Source organism: Tupaia chinensis, unplaced genomic scaffold, assembly GCF_000334495.1.
Source record: "Tupaia chinensis unplaced genomic scaffold, TupChi_1.0 Scaffold143787_1, whole genome shotgun sequence".
In the NCBI taxonomy this organism is placed as follows: Eukaryota; Metazoa; Chordata; class Mammalia; order Scandentia; family Tupaiidae; genus Tupaia; species Tupaia belangeri.
The window spans coordinates 758,764-775,655 of record NW_006203636.1 but is presented as its reverse complement, the minus strand read 5'-3'; the positions used below and the strand labels follow the sequence as shown (position 1 = coordinate 775,655).

General features: G+C 37.2%; 2 protein-coding genes across 2 annotated transcripts in view; one reads left to right on the top strand and one right to left on the bottom strand.

The window, feature by feature from the left end:
- Positions 1-674, bottom strand: part of CALHM4 (calcium homeostasis modulator family member 4) — a 4,681-nt gene extending 4,007 nt beyond the window's left edge. Inside the window, exon 1 of the mRNA XM_006164991.3 lies at positions 79-674. Within this exon, the coding sequence (XP_006165053.1) occupies positions 79-636 (558 nt within the window). The 5' untranslated portion in view covers positions 637-674. The remainder of the gene's footprint in view (positions 1-78) is intronic.
- A 5,455-nt stretch (positions 675-6,129) lies between these two features.
- TRAPPC3L (trafficking protein particle complex subunit 3L) overlaps positions 6,130-16,892 on the top strand; it is a 46,384-nt gene continuing 35,621 nt past the window's right edge. Inside the window, exons 1-3 of the mRNA XM_006164994.2 lie at positions 6,130-6,394; positions 9,536-9,633; positions 12,107-12,206. Of these exons, the coding sequence (XP_006165056.1) occupies positions 6,353-6,394; positions 9,536-9,633; positions 12,107-12,206 (240 nt within the window). The 5' untranslated portion in view covers positions 6,130-6,352. The remainder of the gene's footprint in view (positions 6,395-9,535; positions 9,634-12,106; positions 12,207-16,892) is intronic.

The following is a 16,892-nucleotide window of genomic DNA, read 5'->3' as shown; positions in this document are numbered from 1 at the left end:
CAGGAATGTGAAGTGTTTTTAGTGACTATAGTGAGTATGGGACAGCATAGCAGCATAGCAAAACAATCAAAAACTTACTTGTGACTGGAATCGGTGCAGAAGAGCTACTTCGTCTCTTACCAGGATCACGTCAGAGGGAGCTGATGTGCAGCATGGAAACTCAGCTAGCATCTCTTCTCGTTTGCTGGCGCTGACATTATCAAACACTGGGTAATTGTCCACAGGTGCAAACTCACTCGCTGCACATTCGTAGTAGGTGCCTTTCAGCAGGGTCACCGCCAGCCACGTCAATGGAGCCACGAGTGCCCTCCCGGTGATGCTGAAGAATGTAAGGCAAGCCAGCTTACGCTCCAGGGGGCTGATTCTGCGGTGAGGAGGGGTGCATCTGCAGCAGTACTCACTGGTAATCGTCCACGTTTGGCTTCTCAGAGCGTAGCCAGCAATCAGAAGAATCAAGGCGGGGATGACAAGAAAAGCAGAACCATAATAGAAATTTTTCCCAACCTGACAGGGACATCTGAATGTGAAAGAGGAAAACAGTTGTTGCCCACCGATAGTCAAAGCCGCAATTAAAGAATTCATAAATGTTCCACTTCTCTGCAGAGAAGATATAGCATTGTTGAAAGATGGGCCCATCGTGGGAAGCTCTTACCCGAATCTGGCTGTGGACCTTTCTGATCATTAGGCTCTACCAGCTATAACCATTTTATGGGATCTTACTGGTTTAACTGGTTGTGTCAAGTGACCTAACATCCTTACATGTTTAAAGGATTCTAGCATCTTTCCTTGTGTACTTTGTGAATCCTGAGCTAATAAATACACTTCAGATTATAGCTGGAAGCAACCGAGGGAGAGATTCATGTCGTCTGTGTGAGGAGGTAAACTTCCTCAGCATATCTTCCCACAGATAGAAGGTTGGCTTGGCTTGCAAAGTGAACTGCCTCCATCACTCTGTGTGCTGCTTTGTACAACCAAGATGCTGAGCACCAGCAAATAGGACATTGCAAGCAAAACAGAGACTTCCATACTCTCGTACTAGGCCATAGCATTATGATATAGGTAATATTGGAAACTGTCAAATACTAGAGCAATATAAAATTGTGAGATGACTCTAACATCTCTAAACTAGTGCTGGAGCATCCCAAAGTTTTACCAAAAGAAAACAACAACAACAGCAACAAAAAAGGCCTAAATATCCCTAAAGCCAAATCATAGCAAAACAACACTCTTAACTTTTCATAAAATTTTTTAAGTTTTGTGTTGATAAAATATTGCTACATATTGCTTTTTAAAATTTATTTAATTTTATTTAATACATTTTTAAAAATTTGCTATAGGGCAGGTGTGCTCATCAGCGAAAGAGAGAATGAGAAAGCAAGCCGCCAGGTCCAGACTCAAACCACAGCTGGCAATGTGGGAGTCGAGCACCTTAACCACTATGCCACCTGCTGGCCTTCCTCTGTGTTGCTTTAAAAGTAAAGTTGCAAATTTGTTTATGTGGTTCTCTTGTTATATGAAAAGGCAATATTTGGTTTCAATAAAGTTTTATATGTAGACAGATAGATAGATACTCACATTCATACATACATACAGGAATGAATTGACAACTATACTGTTTCCTATGTTTAATCAGCAAATATTTATTGTACAACTTCAATATGAAGGACATAGGACTAGGCTTGGTTGGGCTTATTAAAAGGTGAATGTGAGACCAGTCCATGGCATGGTAGTTAAGCATGGCCAACTATAAAGTTCAAGTCCCAGACCCAGTACTTGAAAAAACATTCTAGGTACATGTGTGTGCATGCCCAAGATCCTAAGAGGACGATGGAGAAGAAGGAATTACTGCATGGCCATCCCCCTTTGGGGGTTCTTTTTTGCTTTCTCTGTCTCTTTATCTCTCTCTATGTCTCTCTCTGGCAAGTACATGTGCTCCATGGAATTTTTTTTTATATAGTCATGGAAAATTTTTTAAAAACTGAGTGTGATATACATTTCTCTTCTCCAAGTCTCAGATGGACATGGTTAAATACAAAATTGATTTGAAACACAGTCCTGATAAATTCATCAAAATACAGTACAAAAAAAAAATACAGTACAAAAGGACAAAGAGTTCCAAAAGGAAAAGGAAGGGATAGGCAGAGAAACAATCAATGTTCAAAGAGAAATAACTGAGAATCGGAGTCAAAGAAATTTCTCATATCAGGAGAATGTTGGAAGTTCTGAGCAGTATAAATAAAGATAAATCCATATTTAAACATATCAGAGTAAAACTTCCTAATGTGGAAAATAGAGATATTTTTAATAGCTACCAGAAAGAAAAGACGGATAACCTGCAAAAGAATGACTGAATAGACTGACAGCAGACTTCACATCAGTGACAACAGCAGATACAATAGCATCAGACTGTACAGTCCAAGGCAAACTATCACTCGAGACAGTGCAGAATACAGATCCATAAAGACTAGGGAGTCAATCATGCACAGAACCACATTAAGAGGACTACTGAAGGGTGTATTTCAGGAGGAAGAAAAAAATCTCTGAGGAAAGACATGAGACTAAAAAATGACAAACACAAATATGATATTTTTAAAGGCACTTTATTATCTGTGGAAATAACTTTTTAATTTCAAAAGATACAACTAAGTCAACCTATTATTACAATAGGGTATCACTACATAGGACCAGCAGGTGACATAGTGGTTAAAGCACTGGCTTTCCACATAGCTGACCATGCTTTGAGTCCCAGACTCAGTGGCTTGAAAACTACTCTGGGTGCATGTGCATACATGCCCAAAATACCAAAAGGAGAATGAAGGAGAAGGGATTGCAGCATCTGCTGAGGGGTGATTTCTCACTTTCCCTTTTACTATCTCTCTCTGGCAAGCACATACACCCTGTGACAAAAAAGAAAAATAGAAAAAAAGAAATTACCACACAGCTATTAAAATGGATAAAATTATTAAACATATTAACCATATGAAATGTCGTGGAGGATGTAGAACAATGAGACTTCTCATACACTGATGGGAATGTAAAATGAAACAATCACTCATGAAAATTGTCGTCTTCGTCAACAGTTAACCTTGCACCTGCCACGTAACACCATCATTTAAAACCTAATTATTTACATGAGAGAAATGAAAGCATATAGCCACATGAAAACTTACAAATGAATGCCCATAGCAACTTTATATATAGTAGCCACCAGCTGGAAACAGCCCAAATGTCTATCAGCAGATGAATAAATCAGGTTATTACATGTAATAGAATACTACTCAGTAAAAAAAAAAGAATAACTATTGATATTTAAAATAACTAAATAGTAATGATCTGAATTAAAGAACTCAAGAAAAGAAATATATAATGTATGATTGTATCTGTGTAAAGTTCTGCAAAAAATAATTTATACAGAAAGAAATCACATGAGTGCTTGCCTAAGGAACTTAAATATCATATATTCTTTATGTCACTGTGATTGTCATGGCTCACCCCAATGTCGACACGCCAGTGACCCTCAGGCTAGGACACAGGGCTTCAGAAAGGAGCCAAGTACCTGGTGGGTGCACAACTGCATAAGAACAGCTGTGGTCACTATTGCTGGGACACCAGTTTGCTGGGTTTTAACTTTAAAATCTACTGGCCATCAGGGACCAGCAGTTAGCATAATGGCTATGTCACTGGACTCCCATGTAGTCAACCATGGTTCGAGTCCTGGACCTGGTGGCTTAAAACTCACACTGGGCGCGTGTGCGTGCATACCCAAGATCCTGAGAGGAGAATGGAGAAGGAATTGCAGCGTGGCCATCCCCCCTGGGGGGTGATTTCTCGCTTTCTGTCTCTCTGTCTGTCTGGTGAGCGCACACACCCTATAGCAAAAACCTCTCCAAAAAAAAAAAAAAATTTACTGGCCATCAGTGATCTTAGGATCTGAGTGTGTCTGTGTTTCCGAGCTCCTCCTTTTCATGTAAGACCACCTCCCACTTGAACAGAAAATATCACAGAGGTTTTGATTCAAACAGGTTTGGGGAACACAAGGCACATGTCAAGCCATGTCAGTTTGTAAGAACTGACTTTTTCTAATGCACCCATGACGTGACGTCCTGAATTCTCAGTGGCCCTGACATTACCATATCACAGCCATTAGAATTTAGTGAAATCTATTGCAGTACTACCATTCCTTCCCTCCAAGCACACAGAACTTTTCTAGGTTTTGCTCAAGGATCTCTCTCTTTTTAAAAATAATTATTTTATTTAAATTTATTTATTTATTTATTTATTTATATTTGACCAGAGAGGGACAGAGTGGGAGAGGAGAGAGAGAGAGAAAGTGAGAAAACAAGTTATCAGGTCCAGGACTCAAACTGTGGTCAGTCATGTGGGAATTCAGCACCTTAACCACCACACCACCTGCCAACCCTCAGGAATCTCTTACCAGAACCCAGAATTGCCCCCAAAACTGGAACCAGCAACATGCTGTGACAGTGTTTTAGTAGCCTTCATGAGTCTATCTCTACAATATTTCACCTTAACATAGAGTGTGTGCAATAGGAAAAAAAATTTAGAGTCATCAAACTTAGCCCAAATCTCTCTATGTTGCCTGCTGTTCATACAACCTTGCAAAAATATCTTAACTTCTTTATTCTTAGATTCTTATCCTAAAAATGGTAATGATTACAGCACTGTGGTTGAATTAAAAATGGGATAAAGAAAATCAAAACCATGTTGTAGGGACTGGCAGTTGGCATAATGGCAATGTCGCTGGACTCCCATGCAGTCGACCGCAGTTTGAGTCCCAGACCCAGTGGCTTAAACTCACACTGGGCACATGTGCATGTGTGCCCAAGAAAAAAAACAAATAAATTAAAAAAAAAAAAACCATGTTGTAAACTACACAATTTATATAAATATATAAATTATGTATTGTAACCATATATATTATATATGTTACATAAATAGAAGTTGTTACTAATTTTCTAATGGAAAGGCTCCATATCCTACAACCCAACAAAACTGACTTTCCTGAGATCATGGTGTCACAGAACATTGGCACTAAGGGAAATATCTTAAATATTGTAGAATTCCATTCACTATATTCACTCACAAGAACAACCTATAGTAATTAGTTTTTATACAGTGCATTATAATGTGTTTTATAGCGTACATTATCGCTTTGATACTCACAATTATTCTGAGGTGGGTATTATTACTGCCATTTCGGAGATCAGGAAACTGAGCCATAGAGCAATAAAATGACTGGCCAAGGTCACACAGCCAGTAAATGGTAGAACTGCAACTCAGCCTGAACCTTCCAAATCCTACCAGGCTCTTTCAACTACACCACACACTTTAAAATATTCACCGTTTGGTCATTTTACAGCAAGATTTTGTCAGAACAAGTACCTGACAAACTGACTCAAGCTGTAAGAAGTAGGAAACTATGTTCCTAAACTGAATTCTGTGCTTCTATTTCTGGAGTCAATTTTGCTCCTCTGTACCCTGCAGTTGTCAAGATGACAGGATTTCTTGTTTATATTTTAAATACCTATACCTCTGCATAAATAAAGAGAGCTTTCAATAGCTCTCATCTCAGGAACTAACAAAAGGAAGCTAAAGGCTTGCTTTCCCTGCCAGAATCTTAATACATTATTAAACTATAAGCACCCATTTTGAGTAATAATTTTGTAAGAAAATATTACTTGTTCTATCATGCCTTAAAATTGCTGATTGTTGCTTATGTAAAAAAAAAAAAAAAGGCTATGTTGTCGAGATGTATTTAAATAGTGTAACTGCACTAGGTGGAGGTGTTTTGGGGACGATGTGATACCCCCTGGAACTGTCGATCAGATTTGAACCTAGCATTTAGTACCTATAGATTGCTGATCCTGTCTCTCTAATTCATAAGACAATCAATACAAGACTAAATATTGCTAACATTTAAATCTATCTTGGACTGTGAAGGTTTCTGTTTGTGATTTTAAAACAATGCCTTGGCTTAAGAACAAAAGGCCACTCTTGAACTCCCTTGGGCTAAAGAATTTTTAGTGTCTAGATGTTTTTGGTCTGACTTCACACTCTCAGCTTTTATGGCTCTAGATCGCAACTCATCCTCATTAGTGGAGCAGTTATTTGACCAGTGGCAGGTTCTGAGGCTACAGGCACTCCTGTTTGGTATTTTTTTTCCCTCTTCAGTTCAGCAAAAAGAAAAGGGAGAAGAGTACAGAGTAGCACTCCTTTCTCAAAGCAAGAAGGAACTTGAGAAAACAAAGCAAGAGAATAAAAACTGGTACACCTCTAACAACTAGGCAAAAGAAAATGAATTGAAGATCATATTTTTCATCTATCAAGCACGATGTCTCGTCCTGCACACAGAAGACCAGAATACCGTAAAATAGTAAGATGCACTCATAATGAAAAATCTTTGTGTCCGAGATAACTTTATCTTGAGTGATTTCTAATTTATTTTGAAAGGTGATGCTGTAAGTGGAAATTTTCAGTGGCGCAAAGGGAGTGTTAATGGAGTGAATCATAGATGACACCTTTGAGAATAGGGACTGTGATTTCTTACATTCTGTAATAGAATAATTGATTCTTAAATGGCTTTTAGGGTCTTTTGACTGATTTTTTTTAATTGATTATGCCATAAAAGTGTCAAATTTTTCTTTTGTCTGACAGAAAATATGAAAAGATTAAGAAATTCTTTTTATTTCATACTTTATGAAATAGGACACGAAATGTATGTAAAATAGTTGAGTATGTTACCATAGAATAGGGCTAGATCATGAAAAACCTAGGAATTAGAAGATTACCCTTAAAAATATGAGTTTATTAATATTATTTGGTCTGTACTAGTATTTTTTTCTATGTAATCTAAGTTTAAAGTTTTTTTTTTTAAACTTAGTTTTATGCAGATTAGTTTTGGACATTCTTTTATCCTCTTACTGACTTTTAAGCTTTTCAGCAGTTAAAGATGTGAAAACTCATTAAATTTAAAGATGTGTTAAATATTTCAGGAGACTGGTGACATTTGATATAATTAAGTAATTTCTGCCTTGGGTACTTAGAACTGTAGTGGCTAACTGGCACACCAGCTGCAAACGTCTACAGATGCTTCTTAAAGCATTCTGGAATCTTGATTTATTTTTCATTGCTACTCTCAAATGCTAAAAAATATTATACATAGTTCGTATTGTACCAAGATCACTTGATTTCTGTAGCAGTGAAACACATTTTTAATTTGATATATCTAAGATCTCCTGAAATAATTGATGATATTCTTTTTCTTTTCAAGATATGCAATTTTTCATGTTTTTTAAAGCCATGAAAACAAGTTTATGGTAACCTTTTCTGGAATCCATGGGGTTTGAGGTCCAGCTGGACACATAGTATAATGAAAGCCCTTGCCATAAGACAGAATGGAGAACGTGGGCCTTTAAGGGGATTGAGCCTGAAATTCAGCTGGAAGTAAAATGTGTTTCCAAATTTACTAGTACCCACCCACCAGTGAGAGCCAGCCAGAGGGAAATGCCATTATTTCAGCTTGGCCTTTACTATCCACGGGCACAGTGCTGATGCAATGACACATAGGTAGGATATATTCTTTTCTCCTTTTCTCTCTTTTTCAAATTCCTTAGTCTCACTACAGTGGCAAGAAACACATTATTCCTGCTCTTCGGCTCTTCCTTTCATCTTTGCTTGTTTTGTGGGCAGTCGCGTTGGCACACAGCAGCACTTTGTCTTCTTCTGTGGCTTCTTAAGTAGATATTTTATTTATAATTTATAGGCATTTCTTGTGATTAGGTTCTTTGAAAATGTAAATAAGAAGACGAGAATTAAAAGTGGTAACCCTTCCGTGTTTTGTTTAACAGTATGTTTGTTCACAACACTTGCTTGATATCACTTGTTTTCTAGTAAAAACTGTTAAGGTATTTATTAATTTCCTATACTTGGATTGTGTATATTAGTGTCCTTAATGTAATGTCAATTAATGTATATAACGTATATTCCAATTACATTTATAACATATCTATTTATATTTTTCAATATAAATTATGTCCATATGGGCCATATAATGTTTAAATTCTATCCATTTAAAATGTATTTAGTGGTAATTAATATTCTACCTAATTGAAGAAACATATCTATCACAATATAAATCCGTACATAAGGAAGAGGACACTCATGGTATTGGGCCACTGTTGGAAGTATTTGAATCAAAATTGTATACCATTTTATAGAATCCTTGTTATTGATTGAACAACTTTATTGGTTTTTGGAGGCATTTCCACCCATGTTGCTTTTTAAAAAAGAATTATTTATTTAATTTTATTAATTATTATTATTTTAATTTGACCAGGGAGAGAGAGAAGGAAAGTGAGAAAGCAAGCTGCCGAATCTAGGACTCAGACCGTGGTTGGCCATGTGGGAGTCCAGCACCTTAACCACCATGCCTCCTGCTGGCCCCCACCTATTTCTTTTTAAGTGGTTACATTATTATCAGACCTCTTCTCTCCACACATGTGACCAAGAGGAAAGAACAATTCTTTAACCACATTTGACCTTTCATGAAAGTACAAGATTATACACAAAATAAGATTATTTTCAATCATAATCTTTCTTCCTATTTCCCTCTCCTACTCAACTCTAAGCCTCCCATAGCCACACATAAGAAAAAAATGTGTCATTGTGGAGGCCTGGAGTCTGAGATGCCATTCTGACTCTAATAGTTACTGCTGGTTGGGCAAATCATCCAACCTTCCTGAAGCCTCATTCCCTCCTCTGTAGGACTGACTGCAGTGAAATAAATTACCTCTGAGTCTCCTTTTCCTTTCTTAGATAGTATTCAACAGCAGAAGTCTCTGTCTTGAAATTTGAAAAACTTTTTAAAAGTGGATTGACTGAAGTGTGCATTCTCAGTTTCCCATATTTTCCACATATCTATGATAAATCAAACATAAATTGTCCTTACTTTTAGTTTTCATTTTTTAATTCACCCTAAAAAGGAGACATATTTTGGAGTTCTATAAGAAAAGCACAAATTCCTCTTTTTCCTATAACAACTAAAAAAAAAAAAAAAGCCACTTACACATTACTTGCTATAGTTGGGTTTACCCTAAAGTGCTCGGCAGATCTGGGACCCATTATGGATTGTGTAGACTCATGAGAAGGTTCATCCTATTACTCTTTCCAACTGGAAATATGCTCTGCATATATTAAACGCCATTATAGAAACACAGGAGTTTACATGAGAAATAAGTATATTGTAAAAACTCTCCTCCATGAAAAGTCATTTCAAGTTACATAATGTTAGCAAATACATAGACAGGTATTCTCATGTTAAGAAATGTATTTCATGTATCCAAATATGAGTATAATTTGTTCTCAAATGTGAGAATTGTTGCAATATAGGGAGGTGGAAACAATAAACAAATAATCTCTAAAGCTGCTTCCAACCATGAGATTTTGTACCTAAAAAAAAAAAAAAGTACATTAGTATATTCTTGTAACCTTGCCAATCCTATCTTTTTTTCTCTAGAATAAAGATCTCTTCGTCCTCACCTATGGAGCTCTGGTTGCCCAATTGTGTAAAGATTATGAAAAAGATGAAGATGTGAACAAATATTTAGATAAAATGTAAGTAGAAGTCTTTCGTTCTTGGGAAACGTCGACTGTTTCTGAGCATCTCTTGCATTTTGTCTTCCTTTTAGGACTTCTCTTGATCTGTTTCTCCAGCTCTTCTTTTATTTCAGTGAATCACATCTGGAAGCTGAACACGATTTTTTACAACTGTCATTTGGGTTAATAGTATAAAGTAATAGGGAGGAATGTTTTTCTTCAGGGATATCAAGCATGGAATACTTTTTAGCTAGAAATCACTTCTTTGCTAATCATTTATAAGCAAAGGACATAGTGAAAATGAAATTTTTTTTTTAAACAGTATGATGGAACATCAAGTATGCTTTTTTCCAGACATCTTTTTTCAAACATAACTGCTTCCAATGTAACTATATGCTTCTATCTATGGAAGCACAGGCAACAAACTGCTAATGAGAGCTGCCCAGGAGGAAGACTTGGAGACGGGATTACGGGTGGAAGAAAATATGTCTTTTCTATATCTGACTTTTTATTGTTCAAATGTTTTTACTATTCCCATGCTTTACCTAAAAAAAGTATTAAATAGAAACATTGAAGTCTTCCTTTTAAAATAAAGCCCTTCCTCTCTGTCTTTATTAGTGGAAATTCCTCCTACACAAATTCAGCCTTCTAATTTTCTCAAAATAATTGCATGGTCATCAGATTACAGCCCAACAATAAAATACAAATATTTTTGAACCTCCTAATTAGGAACAGTGAAAAGGCTTCCATCAAGAGAAAGACTGGGAGAGAGAGAAGATTTATCTAGATAAGTTGAAGGGGAAATTTAATCTACTTGAGCTTTTATAGCTTTTGAAAGGATTATTTGCATTTTCAGTAGGAATACAGAAAAAGACAACTTGGGAAGCATTAAAGTTTTTTTGTTTGTTTGTTTGTTTGTTTTTAGTTGCCAAAGGACATGTTTGCTCACCAGAGAGATAGAGAGAAAAATAGAGAGAGAGAGACAGAAAAAGGAAAAAAAAGGACCCCCTCATGTGGCATGGTCACATCACAATCCCTTGTCCTCTATATCTTCATCTTGTTTGGATTTGGGGCAGTCATGCACACTTGCCTGATGTGTTTTTCAAGCCACTGGGTTCCAGATTTGAACCATGCTTAGCCATGTGGGATCTAGCTCCCTTAGCCACTAGGCCATGAGGCCAACCCAAAGATCATTGTTTTTGTTTGTTTGAAGCCTTGGTTTCCTCCTTTTCTATACACTTATCTCTTTGGAAAGATCTTTTTATTTTTTGTATTTATTGTCCTGCATTTACTTTGGTACACATGCCTTTTTTTCTTTTTTCTTTTTTTGGAATTTCTTCTTAATTAATCAGTCATATTCAACAAAGAAGCAAGCTGCCCAACTGTTCACCTGTGGCTTTTTCCTCCTCCATTGATTTACTTCCTTGACTGAACTGCCTATAACTATGGGAGCTGCTTAAGTTATTTTACACCTCACGGGTTTCCAGAAACTACTGTATTCAACTGGTAAATTTGCATTGTTTTGTAGGTTAGCTGTGGAAGATGAAAAATGTTTATGAATTTGACTAAAAAAAAACTTACTGTTTGTTAGCTAAGTACAAATTTTAACAAATTAATGAAATATTAATAAGTTTTGAGAGTCTGTAGAAAGACTTTGCCTTAAGAGAAAAAAAGAAAATATGGCCGGCTGCAAAGGCACAGAGGGGCACAGCAGTGGAGCAGCAGTCATGTGACACTCAGATGCTGAAGTCACACAGGCAGGTCTGGTTTTTGCCTCCTGAGGTCTTCATGCTGGGCAAGCACACATGCATAATTTTGGCTTGCTGAAGCTGGGAGTGGATCAGGTGCAAACACCCTTTTGAGAATACTTGTCTCTCATTTTCTCCTCTGAATAAAGAAATATATGATGTATTTTTACAGTTTCACATTTGGAGGGCCAGCCTTGGCCTTGGTGGTTAAGGCAGCTGGATTCCACATTACCCACCCTATGGTTCATGTTATGGACCTGGTTACTTGATAAACATGATGACATGCGCATGTGTGTGTATGGCCAAAATCCCAAGAGGAAAATGGAGGAGAAAGGACTGTGACATGGCTATCCTCCCCCTGTAGGAGGTGTTTTCTCATATTCTCTCTCTCTCCCTGTCTGTCTCTTTTCAGCGAACGCATGTGCCCTATGGCAAACTAAATAATTAATTAATTAATTAAAATTTATATTTGGAGTTCTCATCTTCTGCTGAGAGGGTCTTATATTTTTAATTTATAAAGTATTTTATATAAACATACCCTTTAACCGAACAAAACAAATTGTGTATATATTATATAATACATACACACACACATACAAAAAAAATTATGTACAACTGATATATACATATAAAACAAGACAAATTATATATATAACATATATATGTGTGAGTAAATATATATGTATTATTTATAATATATATATTCAGATTTTTTCAGATCATCCTCTTTCCTTCATCCACAGGGGTTATAGCATTGGAACCCGACTGGTGGAAGATTTTTTGGCTCGATCCTGTGTAAGAAGATGCCACAGTTATTCAGAAATTATAGACATAATTGCCCAGGTACATACATTTTTTTAGCTTTGTCAATATGTTTTGGACTATGATTCTTCTTGAGTTGGGTGGTTTTCTGCTCTGATTGGACAGGTTCCATCCGTATTGGTTGTTATGTCTGAGAGAGGATTTTGATTGAAAAGCATTTTATTTCAGAACAGTGATAAAGCTGTTGTGAACTGAAAGAGAAATACTTCCAGGCATTTAAGCATCTATAGATTTTCTTCACTATACTGGTATGCAGGGAGTGAATGTCCGACAGAGGAAAAAATGTCTCAAGAAGGTAAACAGAAAGGGAATGTAATAGGACAAACTTATAACATGCATGCCCTCAACCAGTTTCTTTCTGCAATTATCTTCAGTGTGTGGAAGAAGAGAGTCCTTGGCAGTATTATAGAATATTATTGTAGTAATTTCCAGAGCAATGTTTTCCCAAGAAAAAGATTATTTTTGCTGTACATGTATGTGCTTTAGTATATTCACAGCCCTGATATGTGGGAAACAACGTGGAATTGTACAGGATTAGCTCAAAACTCTTAGATATAAAATTGAAAAATGCATCTTTAAAGTAGGCAGGTAGGAGTTACTATCCCTGTTTTCTAGATCATAAAATAGAATTCCAGAAAAAAATATGATGAAAATTGAATAGTAATACATGTGTGTTGGGAGGGAGAATGTATGTTCAAAACTACAATTCAAGAAAACATTTTTCACCTTGTTGATATTATTTGTTGACTGGCGAATCATGTGGTTGAGATTAGAACCCAAGTGTTTTCCTATTTTAGCACAGTGTGTTTACCACACCACTAAACTGATTTTTTATAAATCCCTTTCCAAATTGGCAGAATTCGAGATTCTGAAACGAGTTTAAAAAATAAAATATTTTTTTACTAGACCAATCCTATGGACAATACTTCAATAATACTGGTTATATTAAAGGAAAGTAAATAACTGAAGTATCTAAGTGTATTTGGTTGCATTTGTTGTATTTCTAGTTCGCAGCCTCCCTGGGCATTTTGATTAGGTAAGACATAGTCTCCCTGTAATGAGGATGGTCAGATTGGTTTGAGAATGAATCCCCACTGAACTTTGCTCAAACCCATCCCATTGTCTTAGTAAGATATATACTATGGGAATGCCAAACTTAAAGATTTTCAAAACAATAGAACTTAGGGTTGATAATTTGAAAAATCATATAAGGTGGAAAATAAAATTTGATTCATGCATTTAAGGTAGCTTATTAGACTATGGGCATCTGAAGAAAAAAATAACTTCAAGGCTGATTGAAGACTCCATTCCAATCATCTAAAAAGTAAATGTAGGAAAAACATATAAAGCAAAAAGGACTTTATCTGAACATGAGTTTAACGACTGCACCTGGCTTTGCATCCTGAATGAACACAATTCAGGTAGCCCAGAATATACTCACTGTGGTTTTTCAATCCCTGGTCAGATATTAAAGGCAAAAACCACAGGTGAGGAGAAGAGGAGAGGAGAGGTTACATCATTGTTTTGGTATCAGTAATGAGGGTAAACTGATGGCACCCCGTGTTATTGGCGTCATTGTTGGCATCAATTGTTATCAGTTGGACAAGGAGTTTCTGGGCAGATGTTTTCATAGAAGAAATCCTAGTGTCAGGTTGCAATGGTCTTTCTGCAAGATTGTTGTTAAATGACAGGTCTTGTTATCAGGCATGCTAGTGAGAAAACTCTTCCTCCATAGGCTTTCTGGCTCAGTTCAGTCAGGCAGCATTTTAGTGTAAATTGACACAAATGACTTCATTTTTATTTTGAAAAGCTTTCATAATCCTGAAGACATGCTCAAGCACAAACAGTGAAAGTTTTAACTTAGTTCTCTGCATACATACAGTTTTTCACTTAATAATATATTCACTTGAGTTTCTAAAAAAGGTGAGTGACAAAGCAAAAAAGATCTGTGGAGTAAAGAGTAGTAACCGGACCAGCAGTTAGCGTAATGGCTATGTCGCTGGACTCCCACATAGTCGACCGCGGTTCGCGTCCTGGACCTGGTGGCTTAAAACTCACGCTGGGCGCGTGTGCGTGCGTGCCCAAAATCCAGAGAGGAGAATGATAGAGAAGGGATTACAGCGTGACCATCCCCCCTGGGGGGTGATTTCTCGCTTTCTGTCTCTATGTCTCTCTCTGGCGAGCGCACATGCCCTATAGTGAAAACCTCTCAAAAAAAAAAAGAGTAGTAACCAATGAAATGGAAGCATATACTACCTCATTACTGAGAAACTGGAACTATTATTTTATTTTGTCATACATCGGAAGATCAGAGCTTCTCTGAAGTGAGCTTAACACTATGTAGGACCAGAAGATATTGGCTCTTTGTCTAATTGAGCTCCAGCTACAGTAGAGCAATGGGGGGATTGTCCAGTTCTTTCTCACTATCCATTCTCTGAGTGCAGAGTCCAGGTCATTAAAAAGCTTCTGTGGATTCTAAACATAATGGAATAATGCTCTTCTGGTAGGAAAAAATGGTCAGTATAAGCAATAACTTTTTATCAAAATAGCTGCTAACAAACATCCCATTAGAGTCCTTCCCAGGGGTGACTGCGATGATCAGAAGTCTCATATTAAATGTTCTTGTTAACCTGTGGCTCAACCAGGATATCCCTGTTGCCTTATTATCCACAGGAAAAATACAAAGCTGAAAGCCAGATTAAATAACCAACATGAATAAAATGGTTAAGTAGAGCCCTATTTAGGACTTAATACATGGCATATACTCAATAACAATTACTTAAAAGAAAAGAGGGATTCAGCTCCATGGCACAGTGGTAATGAACTGCTCAAGGTAAGCCGGATCCCACATGGTGACCATGGTTCAAATCTCTGGCTCAGTCAGCCCTAAAACATGCTGGCCACATGCACAAGGGCCCAAGATTCAACAGACTGGGGAAGGGGATTGGAAGAGAATCATGGCTGACCAGACCCTATGGAGGGTGCTCATCTCTCTGTCTTTATCCATCCCTCTCTCTCTAATGCATGTGCTCTATCATGAATAAAGAAAAAATTAAAAATAAAAGAGGAAGAACAGACAGAAAAAGAAGAGAAAGATATGAAAGAGAAGAGAAAGGATAAAGAGAGGGGAAAAAAATCTTTTGTTGGACTCCTTAAAAAGAGAGTTTGTTTTCAGCAGAAAGTCAAGATAATAATCAGCAGGAGATAGCCTGCGGATGGTCCTCATGCTGCCAAATACATTTAAGGACTCCTTGAGTCCCTTCCATGAGGAAACACACAGTTTAATAATAAGTATGATAATGAAGTCTTCAATGTGCACAAATAGAATGAATTCTTTCAATGCTCCAGATTTTGGAGGGATAAAAAGCGAATGTGGAACTTAGTGAGAAATGTTACATGGAGTGCATAAGAAAGAAAAAGAATGGATTCATACGTTTTCAGGAAGAAATAGGACAAAAAGGAAAGGAAAAAAACATTTCCACAGAATGGTCCCCATTTCTGCCTTTAATGGAGTTAAAGTAGGGGCCAGCCTTGTAGCCTTGTGATTAAGGGAGCTGGATCCCACATGGCTGACTGCAGTTTGAATCCCAGCCTCAGTAGCTTGTAAAACACACTGGATATATGTGCATGCATGCCCCCCAAATCCAACAGGATGGAGTAATGGAAGAGAAGGGATTGCAATGAGCATGCCCCATTGGAGGTGCTTTCTCCCTTTCTCTATCTCTGTCTAGTGAGTGCATGTGCCCTCTGGCAGTTAAAAAAAAAAAGAAAAAAAAAAGAGTTAAAAGCAACTTCTAAAAATACCTGACCTCCTAAGAGTGTAATTTTCACCAAATTAAAAATAGTCTGTTTGGTATAAAACTAAAAAACATCTGTCTGTTGATCTTTCTCTAACCTTTTAATGTCTTGCTGACCATTCTGAGGTCATATAAATTCTTGTCTGGGTCCCTGTCCTCAATGAACTGGACAACCTCTACTTCTATTGCTATGCAAAAATCCCTTCTAGTCAATGTAGAGAATATTTGATCTTCTTCACTCTTCTCTCATGCAGGGTCATTTGTCTCCTGGTATTTGGTCATCCCTTCAAAGGCCTGATTTCCTCCTTTTTAGTCATTTTCACTTCTCTAGCAAAAGATTCTTTTACAATGTGACAATGATGCTACCCATTTCAGGAACATTTTGACACAGATGAAGGGTCCAACTTTAGTCGTGTACCTGCCTTCTGATGCTTTGCTTATAATTAGCAGCTTTCATTGAAAAGTCTGGCCTTTGGGCAGCATTATCTCATTATTCTTTGTAAACTCTCCTCACACAAGGAAGGTGTCAAATGCTAGAGTCAACTTTATAGGGCACTGGGGCAGGTCAGAGGAAGTTTATTGCCACCACATGCTGCCCTCAGACCATAGTAGATGCTGATGATTGTGAAGTGTGTTTGACTGCCTTCTCAGACTATGCAGTACACTATCATTAACCTTCTCAACTGTAAGCACCTATATACTACAGCTCCCACAGAACTCATCATCTCTGTCCTGATTCCAGAAAGTAGAGAAAACGACTAGAGAGAATTTGGAGAGAATTGACTAGATGGAGTAATCTATGCCCAGTTAAGGGAGGTGATTCCTGAGTTAGTAAAAGATTGTGCATAGGAATGGGTCTCTTAACTCACACTCCACTCTGCACACCTGTGCCTGTGAGGGAGGAAGAGCG